At 37.2% G+C, this 18,655-nt stretch overlaps 3 protein-coding genes across 4 annotated transcripts; 1 reads left to right on the top strand and 2 right to left on the bottom strand.

Annotated features, from left to right (window-relative positions):
• Positions 1 to 561: 561 nt before the first annotated feature.
• LOC106164270 (tubulin monoglutamylase TTLL4) lies at positions 562 to 9,209 on the top strand. Its single transcript, XM_013542130.2, has 14 exons — positions 562 to 888; positions 1,355 to 1,579; positions 1,970 to 2,074; positions 2,715 to 2,800; positions 3,243 to 3,434; positions 3,884 to 3,966; positions 4,457 to 4,585; positions 4,919 to 5,029; positions 5,682 to 5,783; positions 6,234 to 6,368; positions 6,655 to 6,765; positions 7,263 to 7,377; positions 7,737 to 7,888; positions 8,195 to 9,209. Exons 1-14 carry the CDS (start codon positions 807 to 809, stop codon positions 8,304 to 8,306), a joined length of 1,740 nt encoding a protein of 579 aa, XP_013397584.1. The 5' UTR covers positions 562 to 806; the 3' UTR covers positions 8,307 to 9,209.
• Positions 8,296 to 13,045, bottom strand: LOC106164273 (putative defense protein 3). Its single transcript, XM_013542142.2, has 3 exons — positions 12,797 to 13,045; positions 12,005 to 12,236; positions 8,296 to 9,265 (listed from the first exon to the last, which is right to left on the bottom strand). Exons 1-3 carry the CDS (start codon positions 12,987 to 12,989, stop codon positions 8,989 to 8,991), a joined length of 702 nt encoding a protein of 233 aa, XP_013397596.2. The 5' UTR covers positions 12,990 to 13,045; the 3' UTR covers positions 8,296 to 8,988.
• A 1,233-nt stretch (positions 13,046 to 14,278) lies between these two features.
• On the bottom strand, positions 14,279 to 18,286 carry LOC106164303 (uncharacterized). Of its 2 annotated transcripts, none has more exons than XM_087013621.1 (7): positions 18,264 to 18,286; positions 17,575 to 17,632; positions 17,110 to 17,250; positions 16,582 to 16,729; positions 15,707 to 15,879; positions 15,311 to 15,414; positions 14,279 to 14,633 (listed from the first exon to the last, which is right to left on the bottom strand). In XM_087013621.1, exons 1-7 carry the CDS (start codon positions 18,269 to 18,271, stop codon positions 14,474 to 14,476), a joined length of 792 nt encoding a protein of 263 aa, XP_086869747.1. In that variant the 5' UTR covers positions 18,272 to 18,286; the 3' UTR covers positions 14,279 to 14,473. The 2 variants fall into 2 exon arrangements, with proteins under 2 accessions (XP_086869747.1, XP_013397638.1); XM_013542184.2 differs by lacking the exon at positions 18,264 to 18,286 and adding an exon at positions 17,864 to 17,916.
• Between the last annotated feature and the right edge of the window lie 369 nt (positions 18,287 to 18,655).

Here is an 18,655-nt window from a genome sequence, read left to right as displayed (position 1 = left end):
GAAATTAAACGTGTGAAACATTGGGAATGTCCTCAAATGCCTGTCTTTACTCTTATCGAGGAAAACGTTTTACAAGAGGGTCTTAGTATATGAGTGTGCGGAGAGATGGAAAAATACTTAACCTAGAGCCTGGGCGATCATGTACGCGCGCATGTTTCAGATGCGCCGCTTACATATGGTAAATAATAAATGTACACAAACCGATTTCTTGTGGCTTAACCGAGAAGATTATCGTTGTCACGGGACCGGCACTTGTGTTTTCATGTTATATGTGTTTTCATATCAGTTTGCCCTTGCACGTATTCAGTTCCGCTGCATCTACTGTAGATAAGGTGTTTTTCTTCTTATCAGTCGAGTTCAAACACCTTTATGTAGCAGAAATCTAATCAGGCTAGACCTTTGCTTATTGAGCATATTCCACAGGTAATTTCAGAGATCCGACAATTACGCCATCTACAATCTAAACCAGCCGATTATGGAGATGGGGACTTCCGATACCCGACAAATGTACATGTGGTGGGCATGCATGGATGCATAGATAATTTCAATAATTGCGGACTTGAACCAGTCTGTACCTAGATGGTGTGCCAATTACATATGCATGGGTTTGAAGAAGGCGGTCACACATGTATCAGACTCCGTCGCTTTTCTTCAATTGATAAAACTGCAAAGTCACTACTTTAACGGTGGACGACTTCTCTTAGGACGCTATCATTTACGCACATTGGCTGCATAAGCGCGTGTAAAAGGTTAATTGTATTCAAACTTATTTTTTCTGCAACGTCATCGAACGAAATAAGGATTTAATGAAAATGTGCAAAGGCTTTTTTGACAAGTTTTTTCGCATTTTTGTATTAGTGATTTTAGCTTCAGGTGAACATGTTTCAGGTACGTTTTTTCACATTCATATCTGTTTGCCCTATTTTATTTATAGTAATATTGCACATTTTACCAAAGTAATACATTCACATATTTTAAAGCTATATGTATCACTGGCCTTCATATATATATATATATATATATATATATATATATATATATATATATATATATATATATATAACCTGTCATTGGATGGTTGATATAATTACATAGTCAGAAAAGCAGTACTTTACTGTAGTGTAGGGTACTATACTGTCTACATGTACTTAGAGGCAAAGTAAGTCAGATGGGCTAAATACGTTCATTGACATGAACATGTGTAACGTACATTTTCTCAGTTTGATCTCTACCATTCTTCACACTCTTGTCGCATAAATGTACCGCACGGTGGTTACATCTGCTGTGCGTTGATTCGCACCTCAGCATTAAGCAATGCCATTTAAAAAGTTTTTTCTTCTTTTTTTTCGAAAAGGTGACCCTGCGGTAACCACAGATGGTCAGTGTGCGACCAAGGCAGGTGAGGGCCAGGAGTCATCGTCTGGAACCAACGACTGTCCCTCCGGGAAACCGGTGTCGCCTTTAACTGAAGAAATCGCCAAAAAGCACGAAAAAAAGAACATCGCTCAGCCCGCGTTGACCCTTAGTTTATTTTCTAATGTTCCACCAACGATAAACTTTGTCAGGCCAGACCAGCAAGGTAGGGCCTACGTACATTGGGGTGGGGTGGGGGGGGTTACTGAGGAAATTTGCTTAAATTAGAACACATTTCATATTATTTTTTAATTTTTAAAAAAATCCTAGCAACCTTTTATAATTTAGTGCCACGAATCTAGTAGTAAATGTTCTTGTAGCAGTAATAATATCCTTATATTCATGTAATTCATAATAATTATAGTTTACAGTGTATAATGTACAGATATCACCAAGGCGAGTAGAGAAAAAATAACAGTTTCTACATGATTGAGAAATGCTGGCGATTTTTCGTTAATAAATGTATTTCCTTTTATTGTGCAGCATCTCAACCGGAAATGTTTTTCCAATCCATCATAAAATTAATTTCTTATTTAGTCATTTTCTCATATTACAGTGGAGGAATTACCACCAGCCATACGGAGCCGGCTAAAGTATTACGGTGATCCGTCTTCCGTCATAGCAGGTTATATTTCACGGTCTGGTTTTACACATAGTACAGGTTAGTTGATGATAGTTGCCATAATTATGATAACAGCCTTACAAAGAAAGGAATCTGACGTTTAAGGACATGTTCTTCACTCTCGTCCAATGTTTTTTATTAATTGTTGGCCTTAATGATGATTAATGTCTATTCCTCTTGGAAGCAAAGGGGGGTCCATGTATATTTCAGCTGGCAGTGTTCATATGTTATACTGCTGCTTTCAGTATTTTGCCTTGGAGCCTGTTTAACAACATGACAATACACAGGCATACAAAAGACTGTACATTTTCAAATTTACAAGATCGACTTTGGCATTAATCTCTGTTAAACGCTAAGAACAAATGTTCCCTTTTTCTTATTACACATTGAATACAAAGAAAGACAAAGGTGGGTCCATAATTGTGCGGAGGGCGGGGGGAGGGATTGTCCAAGGAATGTTTGCCTTAAAGAGCACAGGAATTGGCAAACTACTTTTTTTATCTCGTTTTTCCCATTATACTGTTTTTTGGAAAGAAGATAAAATGAAGGGGGGGGGGGGGGGTGTCCAAAGCCTAATCAAGGGGAGGGGCTGCGTGACGCATTTGCCATCTACTCAAGTCCTGAATCCGCAATTATATGAACACAGTTTAACTTTAATGCTCTAATAATTCGTTTTCAGATGCAGGGGAGTACACATTCTATTTCAGTCTTCCTTATCAAATCAACGAGACAAAGTACTATCAAATGGTCCGTCCGTATCAAAAGGTTAGAAGGTGCATGTAATGACGATTTCATTTAGTATCATAATAATAATAATAATAAATACCTTCGGAATTGAACCATAAGAATTTAATCCAACTATTTTTTTACCATACCAAGGGAATCAAGCGTGTTTCAAGATTATCAGATCATAGAATAAAAGGACTATATAGATAAATCATTTCAATTCAATAATGGTTTAAATTCTATATGTTTGGTTTGTGGGAGGCCCGTATTACCCAACATCCTGAAGGGCCCGGGACTTCACGTTCAAGGTCACTTCAAATTACAATTGTCTAAAAAATTACGGAAGTTGTATTTCTTTCTTTATTTATTTTTGACATTTTGTGCCATTCGCCTCTCAGAATCGGCCTCTTGCTGCAATATCAAATATTGTGATGTGAATCATAATAATAGTTTTTTAAAAGAATGTCTGTTTCTATTTCAGTTTAATCACTTTCCAGACAGTTGGATCTTGGGTTGTAAAGATAAACTCGCCGGGAATCTTCTGCATTTTAAGATCAAATACGGTAGTGAAGAATATGGGTTCTTTCCTAGAACGTTTATTTTACCCTTTGATAGGATATCATTGAAAAGGGCGTGGGACAGCACGGAAAAAGGTGCATGGATATTGAAACCGGTATGTTGTTAAAATGAATAATATAAATTATTGTCAATATAATTGATTTTCATTAACGCAGCAATTGAGCTATGTTACGCTCATGCCTTTCACTTTCAATATCCCTCGCGTCACATATGTGAACATATATTGAGAGCGAACAGAAGAGCAAGTGCTGGAACATTTATAGCTCAAACACACGTTAAATCAAGCACGTGTTAAAAATCAAACTCGAAAAATCAGCAATTACGTCATTTCACATGCTGTATGAACCCCTGAACCAGCGGTGCGGGTGCGCAGGCGCGTGCGTGCACACACATACCCACTCAGCCAAACATGCACACTCGACCTGCGTTCGGTGAAGTACAATGCTGTTGTTTTAGTATTGGATTATATGTTGGATGATTACTTTTGTAGATGATACATAAAATATATTGATATTCATGTATGTCAATTATCTTTTTGGACAGTCATGCACATTTGGAGGAAATGGGATTGAAGTTGTAAACGACTGGAAACAGATTCCCGAAAACGAATATGTCGTTGTACAAAGGTAACATATATATTCAAAAAAATCAAAACATTTTTAATATGACACACAATTTTGTAAAATCAAAAATTAATGTTTTATAGGTCACTTATATTTATTTGAACCTTATGTCTGATATCAGGGGCCTCTAAAATAGCATACAAAATTAAAATAAAGGCCCGGTGCAATGATTTTGTACCAGATTATTAGCGGACCCTGGGGTCAGAGAGTAACTTGAATGCATGGTTATTTACTTGCAGTTATCTTATTAATCGTTGGATTATTATACATGTACAGTTTTGGTTAACATCCTGTTGCGTTGAAGCGGAAAAAGTCGAGCTAAACGCGTGACCACAACTGGAAAACCTTCTGGTCTTTTCATCAAAATAATAATAATAATAATAATAATAATAATAATGATAATAATAATAATAATTCGCCCATAGGATTGATGTCATAAAGGTCGAATAGCATATTTAGTGTTAGTTATTTACGGTTAGGTATCTTCTTCTAGGTATATCCCTAATCCAATACTTTGCGATGGCTTTAAGATGGACTTAAGGCTGTATGTTCATGTCACCAGTATTGATCCGCTGCGGATATATTTGTTAAATGAGGGAAGTGTTCGAATATCCGCTAAAAAGTGAGTACATCTTACTTTCTCTCTCCCTCTCTCTCTCTCTCTCTCTCTCTCTCTCGTGTGTGTGTGTGTGTGTTGGAATCTTCAAATGCATACATGCTTTTTAAATTCTTTGGTAAGGAAACTGGACGAAGTATTATTATTATTTTTTGTTTTATGAAACAGTAACAAAAATATGATAATTTTAGAAACGTTGCTGTTGAACTTAATACGCTTTTGTTAACTTTTCCCATCGTTTCATTAGACAGTGCAATCTGTGAATCAAATCAAAATTTCCTGTGTCATTTATATGGAAATGCCAGATTAATTCTTATTTATTTGGTTTTCACTTACTAGATACACAATGGACGACCTACACAACAGAGCGATACATTTAACAAACCGCGACGTGGTCCCAGAAGACTCGGGCTACTTCGTCGATGAAAATATGGAACGCGGAAATAGACGGTATGGAAGACCCAATTCCCATACCTGGATCGATCTAGCAGGATCGACCCATCTCCGAGGAGTTTCTTGCTAAATTGCTTTAAGCTTAAGCGGCCAACATGTAGATGTTTGGCACGCCCACTGAAGCTGCTTAACGAGATTAATTACCACCTCACAGCCTCAGTAGGCGTGCCAGCCATTAGAGCCGCTTAAGCTGAAAGCAATTTTGCAAAAAAAAAAAAAAAAAAAAAAAAAAAAAAAAAAAAAAAAAAAACTCAGCATTGGGTCCATCCTGCTAGATCGATCTAGGTATGGGAAAGGTTCAAATGCTCATGCACTGTGTCTGTACACACTGTATGTACACGTATATGGCAATGTTGATCACACTTTCGTATTAGGCGTCAGCAACTTCAGCCCGCCACTGGCAATGGAATTATTAAAGAGAAGTGTCTCCTGCGCGGCAATTCACGATTAATATTCGTCTTTAGAAAAACTATGATTGTACGTATTATTATACATGTACGTATTATTGTACTGTACGTATTATTTGATACTACACTTCTCATTAAACCATCTTCTTCACATTTTCTAATATATAAATGTATATTTAAGTCATTTACGCTGATTTATCAATGATTTTCTATTATATATCCCACGCCATTTTCTTCCTCAGGTCCTTTACCTGGCTATGGGGCTATTTAAAAGAGAAATATGGTGTTGAACACCAACCTATTTGGGACAGTATAAAAGATGTGGTTATCAAAACTATTTTAACGTAAGTACACTTTAATCTTATTCTAAAAAAAAAAAAAAGTGAGATAAGAGCCGTGAGGACAGCTAACCTGAACTCTGCTGCCAGACAGGTTTGTGCGCTTGAATATATGATACACATTCTAAGTACATCTGTTTTGAAAGAATTTACACTGTTTGTCTGTAGGGCAGAGAGTACACTCTGTGATATTTTGTACCACTCTAAAGTTTATAAAGGAAAACATATTTTTTACGTTATCAAACTAATAACGTCATGCTCACCCAAGAAAAGTTAATAAATTAATTGTCAATTTTTGCCAAATTTTATTAAATTGGTTTACGATTTATTTTGGGTCAATTAATGTTTTTTTAGGGTGCGTGTGTGTGTGTGTGTGAGCAGTCCTCTTTCCTTTTTTTATCCAATATAAATTTGCGTTATAGATGCATTCATTTCTTTCTTCCTTCCCAATTCAAGCGGTGAAGCCAAAATGCGAAAAAGCACTCGTGCATTCATAAAGAACCGATACAGTGTACATGAGTTATTTGGATTTGACATTCTCCTTGATGAAGACTTGAAGGCATGGCTTATGGAAGTAAACGTATCACCAAGGTAAAAAAAAAAAAAAAACTCATTTAAATGTTACATATATCTATTTTGAACAGTTCCAGACAAGAAGCGACGTCCTAGCAACATACAGGCTTGAGCTTGCGTTACGCTTTGTAGAGTCTCATATCTTTTCTTCATACAAAGGGGCGGCGCTAGCTACATGTATAGGGGGAAATGCAAGGTTACTATAACAGTTAATTTTCTAACAATAGTCATAACATAACAGAAATGTCTTTATTGACTTTAATTAGGGTTTTTAATATTTTGATAAGAAAAAGTCTTTCCTCAGGTTTCCGCGGAATATTCTGAAAAGGGTGACGCAGCCCATGCTGGCGTCTATGCTCAACCTGGCTGGGGTCCAGATTCCCGCTGCAGAGATGCTACCAAAACTGAAACACAGGTGACCTAGTGCTATAAATAATACAGAGAATGAAACGCTGATACATGAAAAGAATAAAAGGTTATTGTAGTATAGTGATTTGAAGGCTGGGCGAATGCCAATGCTGGATTGGAAGTATTTTTGAATTATTATTATTATTATTATTATTATTATGAAAGATGTGATCAGTGTACAGAACAAATAAAACCGTACTAGATTTTAACATTGACAATGAACGTTGCTTATGTTTAAAATTGCAACAGAATGACAGCGAAGCAAAATAACATCATCAAACCAAAACTGCCTTAAAGATCCAAAAGAAAAATATTGGCGATCATTGAAATAGAGCATATCTGTTTGTGCCTGTCACTTAAATTATTAAAATTACATGATCACTCTTTTAGACACTGTGATATCTTTTAGACACTATGATATTGTGCTATAGGCAAAAAGGGTAAAATCTATTTATCATTCGTTTTTCGCTTTCCGTGCATTAATTAAGTCATTGTTTGTTTTAGCACTGAAGAAGACGCGGTTCCAGAACACCTTGTAATGAATAGAAACCTTTGGACACAGCCGCTCACAGACGAAGAAAAGACAAAACATGCGAAATACACTGGCATCACCGACGAGGTAATTTCTAACCTTCTTCATCTTTGCTTGTCTGAAAGAGTCCTTGTTCAAAATTGTAAAAGCGCCTCAACTTCAGGCATTTAATTATATTCTGTCTCATCTACTTTAGCTTCAGGGCGAATTTTCTTTTGGATTAAAGTTCAAGAGCTCGGTGACAAATTCTTTCTGTTCATTTTAACAATTTAATGAAAGAAGTCCTCACCAGGAAGATGTCATGACCACAGTAGTAATCCACTGACGAAAAAGCATATAGTGAAGAAATATGAATATGAAAATTTTGTATGCAGCACGGAAAATATTCAACCCATCAGTCCGTTGTTTAAAGGTCTGGAGAAATTCATTAAATGATACTCTTGCAGGTAGCCCAGCAAAGTATACTGGACAAATTGACCCCAGACGATATCAGGATGCTAGTTGAAACTGTGGGCGAATACCATCGGAGAGGTGACTTTGAAAGAATTTTCCCCGCGCCAGATACAAAGAAATATCATAAATTCTTCAAGAAACCAAGGTAGCTAGTGAAAATTGTCTCATGGTAAAGAATACATTAAACTGAGTGATAAAATGTCTGTAAACACATGGGGCATATGTCATATAAAATTTACCTACTTGTATTGGCTAATAACCGAAGCACTAAGCAATGTGGTATAACGAAACAACACAAAGATCAAACTGAACGATGCATAGAGTTTATTATTATTATTATTATTATTATTATTATTATTATTATTATCACGATTGCATTAAATTGATCATGCTTCTTATAGACCCTGATATCTTTAAGGTTTTTGACAGATATACTTGTGAATTTTCCCAGGTACTATAACCTTCTCCTTCATCACTGGATTCAGCGTTATCAGCACAATGAAAAAGAAGGGATCAAAGTTCTGGAGTCGTACTGTAAACAGTCAAAACATCTTCAACCTTGATGTGGATTAGAGCGCCTACCACGCTTATTGTTTTTAAATCAGTTAAACATATACGAATATGTTGTAACAGTACATGTAATACAATATGCAAGACGCAATCTTGATGAAAAAAACTGGCAGGGGTACGTTAAAAATACTACGTTTGACTTTAAATTTATTATGGTACCAGTCCTTGCAGCAGAAGTGCGATGATGACGATAGGCACGTTTGCAGCTTGGAGTTCACAGGCGCCACTTTTGATGTGGTTGTCTTCCTGGAAAAATTATATTATCAAAAAGGAGTTGTTTTAATGAATTCATCTACGAGTCTGACTTTCTCTTTCTCTTTTTCTCTCTCCGTGTACAAACGGAGTAAGTGAGAGAGAGGAGGGCATCCGTGAAGACCATATTACTTGCTGCTAAATTGTATATGTATATAATCAAAGTACAAATGCAACCATTGAGAGGATAATTACCTCACACATCATGACTAACATAATAATAATAAAACTTAACCGGGAAAAACAATTCTAATGATTATAGGCCTACGTACATGGATGTATTTAACCGGCCAGATTAAATATAAACACATGGGTATATTGCAGTGTACACTAGTGTTTCTCGATACGTAGGCTTATGTATTTAGTTTTACATATATTTGTGCCATGAGGACTAACAAACACACAATCTAAGTTTGCACAGTCCTAAATTTGAAAAGTCGTAAATTTTTTATACAGTCTTAAAACTGTAGCGACACTCTGCAGTGTATATCTATTCACAAACGACTTGTTTCTCTGACTGTATGGTACCGCACAACACAATCTACTAGTATATTTTACAGGGAGTTCCGATTCACTACAGCTCACTATACACGCGCGTTGCGAACTGTGGTTATTAATAAAATGATTTACCTTGTTTTCTTCAATCATGTCGGTAGTCATTTTAACCCAGAACACGCTGTAATTTTGGGCCACGGTGGCACTGCAAAATAAAGTTAAAATTCATTTACAAATTCAGGTTCCAAACGCATGGATATTGCTCTTTTAAATGATAATACATTTACTTATACATATAACTTAAAATTCCGAGGCCCGGATGCGAAAAAAAAAACAACAACAACAACTAAGGACATTTAACAAATCATAAGAGAGTGACTGTAATAAGAATGCCGTTCCCTAGCAGTTGCCCAAAGAATCTATGCAAAACAAGGCAGCAAAGCTGTCAAATGTACAGACAAAAAACAGAAAAAAAAAGATGCAAAATAGGTCATTTTGTCAATTTTGATGCAATAATGAATGCTTATAATAGCACAGTCAGTCAACACTGATTTTTAATCATGCACAACAGGTAACATGGTCAATAACAGGAGCAGATCCAGAGATATTTTCTGACAGTATTCCTTTGTTGATCCATCCTCCATTTTGATGGTCTTCCAACAGAAACCCGTTAGTATAAACTTTAAAATCTGACTGTCTTCCAGGAGACCCAGAAGATGGTCTCAATCCACCCTTTCAATAAGATTACAGTGTCAGGACCATGAGAGTTAAAATTCACATGATGAAAGTCCCAATATATGAAAAATGATGACAGTGCATAAAATAATATTACAGCGTGTTTAAAGACATAAATACCAATACAGCTGCTTATGTGGAAATACTGAAAATTTGCAGAGCCTCAGGTGGATGGGAGTTAAAAATCACATATTAAAAATGCCAGTGTTGGAGAAAAAATTAAAAAGAAAACAACAAAAATATAATTCCAATGAAGCTGCTATTCACTGCTTTCTTATTATGGACACTATGTTATCTAGCAGAGAGCTTAACCTTTGGGAGTTTACAGGGAAATATCAACAAGTGTGCTTAATGAAATTTCATTTTATGGCCACTTAATTAGGCAAATGAGTTTATATCACTGAAATTAGCCTAGTGAATACCCAAGGGGAATTTACAGACCGACCACACAAATTTGTCTATCAAAGGTCTTCAGGCCCATAAGTCACACCTTAAGAAAAACAGAAAACAATAATGCACAAAAACAGGAGACTGCCAATTCTGATGCAATAATACATTATGTTTAACTGCACAGTCAACATCAAATTTTAATTATGCACAACAGGTAATACTGATGAAAGTAAAAGCATAAGGCTCCAGGCCCATCAGAGTTCAAGTTTTCAATTAGAAAGTGCCAGAATGAGAAAAATGAAAATTTCACAAAAAATGCATAAATTTAATAAAAATGATAATCCAATAGAGCTGGTTTTCTAATATGAGCTGTATGTCAATCCTAAGAATCATTCTTGTAAGAATAGTTAAAAAAATAGAAAGTAAAACTTTACTCTTTTAGAGTCAGAGTCATACTTTGAAAATGGTGGCAGAGCACAAAGTAGGTTTTTTGTCAATTTTGATGCAACATTACATAATGATTAACTAATTAAATACCACCAATTTTAAAATATCTACTATTAAAAACATGGACATTAAGAAAAAAATTTGATTACCACTAGGCTTCCATGCCCAAGGGAGCTCTAAGTCCCACATTGAAAATTGCAACTATGAAAGATAAAAATTTTCACAAAAAACCTGTATTACTTCATTATTGTTAAGAAGCAGAAAATGTCAAAACAACACTTTTTCATATCTAATTAGTTCCATAATGAGACTGTCAACATGCCTAAGAATTAAATCTGAAGAAAAACCACTTGTATACAAAAGGGCTAATAACTTCATCAAAACTTAACTGATCAAGCTTATTTTCAAACTTGATCTGTATACTAGTAAGACTGATCACTCCTGTGAGTTTCAAGACAAAAGGCTGATTGGTTTTCCTTAAAATGTGTTATCAATGTTGCATATATGCTGAATAATGGGAAAAAACAGCATAACTTTAAATTTGTAAAAATAGTCCAATCAAGCCAATTTTCGAACTTGACCTGCGTATTTTTAATATTCATCAGTTCTGTAAGTTTCAAGCCAAAAGGTAAAATGGTTTTCCACTTATCATGTTATCGTTGCTGCATAAATGCTGAAAAAAGTGAAAAAACAGCATAACTTCCCCACAAATGGCCCCATCATGCTGATTTTCGAACTTGACCTGCGTATTATGAATATTCATCAGTTTCATAAGTTTCAAGCCAAAAAGTAATATGGCATATATACTGAAAAAAGTGAAAAAACAGCATAAATTCCCTAAAAATGACCCGATCATGCTGATTTTCGAACTTGACCTGCGTATTATGAATATTTATCAGTTTTGTAAGTTTCAAGCCAAAAGGTAAAATGGTTTTCCACTTATCGTGTTATCGGTGCTGCATATATGCTGAAAAAAGTGAAAAAACAGCATAACTACCCTAAAAATGGCCCGATCATGCTGATTTTCGAACTTGACCTGCGTATTATGAATATTCATCAATTCTGTAAGTTTCAAACCAAAAGAAAAAACGGTTTTCCACTTATCGTGTTATCGGTAAAAGTGCACGGCGACGACGGCGACGGCGACGACAGACGCAGGTGATGGCTATATGTACAGACACATCTGTGTCTGTACATAAAAATCGAATTGATTTAATTGACGTGAACGTATGAACTACGAACAAACGTATTACCGATAGTAGCCTACATGTACGTATAAAAACCAGTTCGATTACAAATGCAGATTGTCCCTCAAGTATTTAGCAAATCTGTCTGTTGTCGTTTGAAGGGCGCGGGTGCCTGAAACACTTACACAAATTTCACGTCCCCGGTACCGACAGGGGGCGCATTCCACATAAACGTAAGGGCTCTCTTATCTGTATTGTTCCTGTGCGTCACGGCTCCGTCATGGCAGCCGCATGCCACGTGACGCGCATGCGCAGATATAGCACTGGGAATAGACCACGTGCCCACTTGGGTGTTGCCTTTCGTTACTCTCGCTTGCAACAAAAAGCCTTTGAAAGCAACATTGCCAATGAGAGTCACTGAAAGAAGCGCAAGTTACATACATGAATTGGACATAACACAATTCATATTACCGGTGCAAAGGTACAAACGTTTTAGCAGGGTGTAAGTTTCTGTTTGAGACGGTATCACGGTTTGCTGATCTTTTCTTATAGAGACATATCTAATAAAAATAAAATGGAGCATTGTAATATCCCTATTTCCTAGCAAGTAGCTACATGTAGTTACAGATGTAGGTCGCATAAATTTTTTAAAATGACAAAAGATGTTGATATAAGGCCATCAAATGTAGAAACGCCATAAACTATCAAAACGAAATCTGTCATTAGCCAATATACTGTCATGGTTGGCTGAGAAATGACCACTAAAGAAAATACTTTAAACACAGTTATTTCACCGACTCCATCCCCTTCGTACAACTCTTCGTATGAGATCCATATTTCACATTAAATACATTGTAAACTACACAAGGAAATATAATAATTTCTATTTTACCACCAGTAAGGTCGGAGTATTAAGACTGAGGATGCAGAAAGCCTTCTCAATCCTTAGTAAGTAAAACAGACTGCAATAAACGTACCGTTCATCGCCTTGCCCGGCAAGTAGGTCCCATGATGGGATGCGACTTGTATGGTGTAAGGAGCTGGGCCTGTCTGGCTGGGATATAATTGGTCGTCACCTTGAGGTCCATGGTAAGGCAACATAGCTCCACACGCGTCCTGTGGGGCGCCCGTGGGGTACCCTTTCACACCTTTGACACCCCAAGTCATCATCGCTAAACAGAAGGCTGCGCCAAAATAGGCTGAACGGATGTTGGATTTAAAAAGCATTGCCGCGATTAACGACTTTAATTATGACGACATTCAAATATCTACTGTCGATTCTTAAAGGATGTATTCACCACAACTCGTTACTGCCAAATGAAAATTACTTCAAATTCAGCTAATGTTCTCTCTCCTTATTCGTGACGCAAGCTGTTATAGAACATGTAGCTTAGTGATGCGTTTGCGTAAATATACATGTATGTTTAACAGCGGTGCTTCATTCAGTCTGGCGTTGCAAAACTGCGGAATATTCTGATTTAACAATAGGTGTTTGAAAAAGGTTTGCAGCGACACGTGGCATTCTTTAAGATGCTGTCCATGCGAAAGCTTACCAATGTGGTAATTACCTTTTTTTTTCGTGTACAATCTTAAGCCTTTTTTAGAACGGGTGATCACTTCCCCACTGCCCTATTTAACAGACTTACCCGGTTATTGACGTTTCAGCTTTACACACACATTTCTAAGGCTCTGTTCTCACAACTTTTAGATCGATCTATCACCGCGGGGAGTCTCACTAGATTACTGTCAGATTATCCCCCTTAAGTGTCCGTCCCCGCCTACTACAAGCTTTAAGGGGTAATTAACTTTCGTGTCCGCCCGGCTGACAGCTATTTAGCGTGAACCCCCAGGGAGTTAGGTCGATCCAATGTAGGTCGATCTAATCTATGAGAATGGGGTGTAAGTTGCTAAAATATGCTTACTTTTGACTCGCAATGCCTTGGCCAATGATCATACGTGCTTAACAGTAAATGTGCATTGGATGTATGCAAATTTTAGGCAAAGTGCTCTGGTGGGCACACAGTGACAAAGACCTTTCTTCACGTGGAATTTGATTAAGGACCATGTACATTACAGCGGCAATGTACATGCAAAGTGGGTGGGCCTTAACTCGACCTTCCATCTTTCCCGTCCATCCCAGCAGGCACAGAACGTTTTATAACGTTACCATAACGTTTATGTAACAAAAAAGCGTTATGGTAACGTTATGTTGTTTATCTCCCCACAGCACTATTTTAAAACAGCCCATTAATACCTCACTTTTGTTAAGCCTAACAAACTGATTGCATACTAACACATCTACCTGTAGTAGAAAATATCCCAAATTGCAATCAATAGGTTTTGTATCAGATCACGTGTTAATTTGCTGTGAAAGTGACGGAACACTTTGTCTGGTTTACGAACTTGAAGACATTTGTTTTGCGCATGTATAGAAACCAGTACACGGTAGACAAAAGACATTCCTCTCAGAAGTTTTATTGGTAAAAGAGCTTTCCTCGTCAGTGTTTTCAGTGATTGACAAACCGTATTCTTTAATCTACAGTTTATGAATTATTCTAAGTGTGTTTCTATATTTAGTCTGGCACTCATAATGGACACACCAGTACAGCTACTAAGGATTTGTTTGATTGTTCTAGCGACAAATTACGTTTGTCCTATATAGGCTGCCCTCTATCGTAGACAAAAAACAAAATGGCGGGGTTCGGCCAGTAGTAGTTAGCGCCCTCTGGATCTCCTTCCTGCGAGACTTTCCGAGCTTTGCCTTTTGCACTTGAGCCAAGGAACATGTTACTTCCAGCATTATTAATGTTGAATCTAGAATGTAGACATTGTGCATGTTATTGGGGAATACTGAAACTCAGGCTGAATATGCAAAACTAAAATGAGCATAATTACAATGGTTAAGTAGGCCTACAGCTACATGTACAATGTACATGTACAGCTAAGCTAGTATAGCTATACAGCTACAAAAAAGCTATGTAAAACTATACTCTGTAGCCTGCAGCTGTTTCACAAATTGAATCTTCGATGGTGACCTAATTGGCCCATGGCCAATTAGGTTCATGTATGTCGACTTTAACTTCTTGTATTTCAATGTTTCAAAAAAAAAAAAAAAAAAATGATGGGAAATGATATCGGGAAATGGGAAATGATAAAATAGATTTTACGCAGTGTATTATATCTGATTAATAGGCCCATTAACGTACTGGTACTAGTACGTTAGATGATTTTTTTTTCTTGGATGGGTGGTTTAGGTTTGTTTATGTACTGTGATTATTCATTACTTACCCTTGGCCTACCTTTTAAATGCAGATATAATCTAAATTTTAATTTCATATGAACATTATTTCTATCATTTTCCCCTCATCAAAAGATACATGTACGTGTATTCAATTTCATAGATATATCCTTTATTGATGTATGAAAGCATATGTATTATACGGTAGATATGCTGGTGCTTTGGAGTCGCACACGGCGTCAATCAAGCTTACCTGATATTCCGCCCAACCTCTGGCATGCTATATACCGGCCACCTGGACGGGTTGAATATTTGGAACTGATTGGTCTGTGTTGCATCCTCTCCAGGGAAAACATTCTTGATTTGAATGGAATGGAGAAATGCACATGTATGCAATACAATACATGTATGAAAATGCAGTTCAGGAGTAAGATCATGTAAATAGCAATGACTGATAGAAATATGGCACTAGTACGCGTTTTAAAGTTCTTAAAGTAAAGAGTGTTTTCCATTGCAAATTTGCGTGAGTTGATTGAGATCCTCTGTTTTTTGTACATATATGCAGATACCATATAGTACGGTGCCTGTATTATTGAATTTAAAGGCAAACTAAAGAGCCAAGTCATCTTCATTGCAGAAAGGTTCTCACCTCTGGTTTCGCAACGACGTCATCTCCGTCTACAGTAATAATGTACCAAGAATTGTCGCCATCTTGTTTAAACTGGGTTCCACGGATTTTCAGGATAACTGGGTCAAGGTCGGTAATATTGATCCAAGGGTGAGCATTGCCAGGTGAAAACCTTGTCTGCCACATGAATTTTGCTAAATATCAAATACGAAAAAATAATTACAATAATAATTTTAATAATAACGATAAGTATTACGTCTTGGGTGGCTTTTCTACTGATGATTGTCGAAAATAAACTAGACGTCGTTCCAAACGATCTTCATTAAGGAAAGTCAACATTATTTGAAGGTCAAAGCACATACTCGTATTTGAGAATTATGATGCCCTAGTAGATTCAATTTTAATGCTTTCTTTTCAGTGAGGAACCAGCTATGTGGACGATCGTGCATTCGACGTGCGTAACGCACACCCTCTTGTATGCAATTAAAAACAATAAATTCATTTATATTATAACCTCTTATGTTTATGTCTCCGTATGTCTGGCTGTTCGTCACCAACATAATGCAAAAAAAAGTTACGTATGGATCTTTCGTGAAAATTTCAGGACAGGTCAGAAATGGACCGACTTAAAAGTAGATCCTGGAATCTTACAAGGATTTTTTAGTATTGCGACAAAGGGGCCAGTGGCCTTCATCAAAATATAATGAAATGTGTTATTTGGTCGCTGTGCAATGGATCCGCTCGATCTCAGCTACCACAATTTATCTGTGTGTATCTTTGGCAGTGATCTTTGCTCCATGTTTGTGTGTTTATCTAGTTGGAATGTTTTCAAATAAAACACTGTTGCTCGAACTTAAAATATGATGAAATACTAACTACATGCTTTGGATTCTTACTTGCGTCCGTGTCAAGCTCTCCAGCTGTGTTGACCACGTATTCGTCTTTGTCAAGAAAAGGGTCCACTTTCACGTTGGTCACTTGTAGGAACCCATCTCCTGCATTGGACATCACTGACCACAACGAAACGATATCGCCGTCTCTAGGCTGAAATGAGCCATTTCATACATTATAGTGTGGTGTAGTGTAGTTTAATGTAGTGTAGTGTATCGACTTAAGCTGTTGTTGATAATTTGTTTTGCAGACTTCAGAAAAGTAATTTCGACTTTGGACGATTTATTTATCTACGTTTCGGCCTTGGCACACACATACATGTACATGCGGTTACATTCATGGGAATACATGCAAACACACACACACACGCACGCACACACACACACACGCACACACACACACACACACACACACACATGTACGGCTAAATGGACTTCCATGTACACACGGCCTGTTACATGTACATTTACCTGTACGTAAAAACCAGAAAGACGTGACAAGGGACAGGCAGACAGACATACAGACAGACAGACCTGGTTCGACTGCGGCCGGTTCCGCTTGTCTTGAACGATAACTCTCACTCCACAGTGTGGCAAGGGCACAACATCAATCTTGATCTCATCATTTGCACAATGCGGCAGATGAAGCGGAACAGCAGCCGCTCCATGAGTCAGCTGCAAAGGATGATAACCAGCTAATTATATTAAAAAAATAATGTACCTAGGTTGCGGAGCCCGATACTCATTTACCCATTTGTTTCTTGCTAAGTTCTACGTTACGCAAGCCTCAGACTCAACTTCAAACGAAAACTGGTCTCAGTTTGCAAAATGTTGATACGTAAATTATATAAGAAAAATAGAATTTTCTATCAACAAAAATCCTGTCTAGAGAGAGAGAGAGAGAGAGAGAGAGAGAGAGAGACCAGATATAGCATGCCTGAATGCAAATGGAGATATCTACAACTAGGGTGCTAATACGTCTCTACTTGCTTTTCTTACCTGTTTCTCTTCACTTTCAGTCTTCTCACTTCCTTGGTTTTCCATATCCTTCCCAACACTGGAATGATTAAGACCTGATCTGACAATGCCCCGACTTAATCGTGTTCCTTGGTAAAACTACAGTGTGTTTACAGACGCTGGTACATTACTTCACATTCACTAATACCGAAAAAAAAAAACAGGCTCCGAACAGTGTACTCACAAATGTGATGACATAAAGGTTAAGATCGCGCGGATAGATTAGAGTTAAGAGCCGTGTAACATACATAAAAACCAGACATTTTTGTACCTTGACTTGCCAAAATTCAATGTACCGCACAGTACCATAATCTCGTGATTGCTTTTAAGTAGACGTATGTCTGGTGCTGCTAGACATACAGACGCATTTCACCTTCCTCTCAGACATGAGGCAGCGATTCTTTTTTTGTCATCTATCTAGAGCATTAGCTTTTAATTGGTTGATCAATTATATAATACTTAATTATATAAATATGCAGTTACATATATTCCTGTATACTGTCTTATCAAACGAACTGAATTAAATCATTAATCTGGCTAGACAAACCAGTACACCAGGTCCACGCTCTTCTGCGCACCAAGACATCCCATTAACTTAGTCAACGAGGAAATATGTTTTGATTCATGAAGTGAAATAGATAGCCTTAATAAGTGTTTGGCACACTGTTTACCTTGACATTTCGAATGAAAGAGTGCGCACAGAAAGTTCCACTTCTGACATTTTGCGAGTGACGTCACTCGCCTGAGCAATGTATGGCGGAATGGCTGGATTGACTGAACAAAAATCAGATAGAATTTCATTTGCGATTGCTGTGAGCTTCTCTTCTCTCTAACAATGCTCAAGACGGCCCCAGCACTGTTACTTAATTTTAAAACGTGGAGTCCTCTGCAGTTGGCACCAGTAGTTTTGTTTCTCTCTCTCTCTCTCTCTCTCTCTCTCTCTCTCTCTCTCTCTCTCTGTGTGTGTGTGTGTGTGTGTTCGTGCTGAGACACGTGTTAATGTGAAATGCTACATCATTCATAGTTAAAGTCCTCGCACACATGATATTTAATATACACACTG

The sequence above is a fragment of the Lingula anatina genome, chromosome 5 (assembly GCF_051362555.1).
Source record: "Lingula anatina isolate TDL-2025a chromosome 5, LinAna3.0, whole genome shotgun sequence".
Lineage (NCBI taxonomy): Eukaryota > Metazoa > Brachiopoda > Lingulata > Lingulida > Lingulidae > Lingula > Lingula anatina.
Note: the sequence above shows the minus strand (reverse complement) of the source record. Positions and strands in the feature narration are given on the sequence as shown.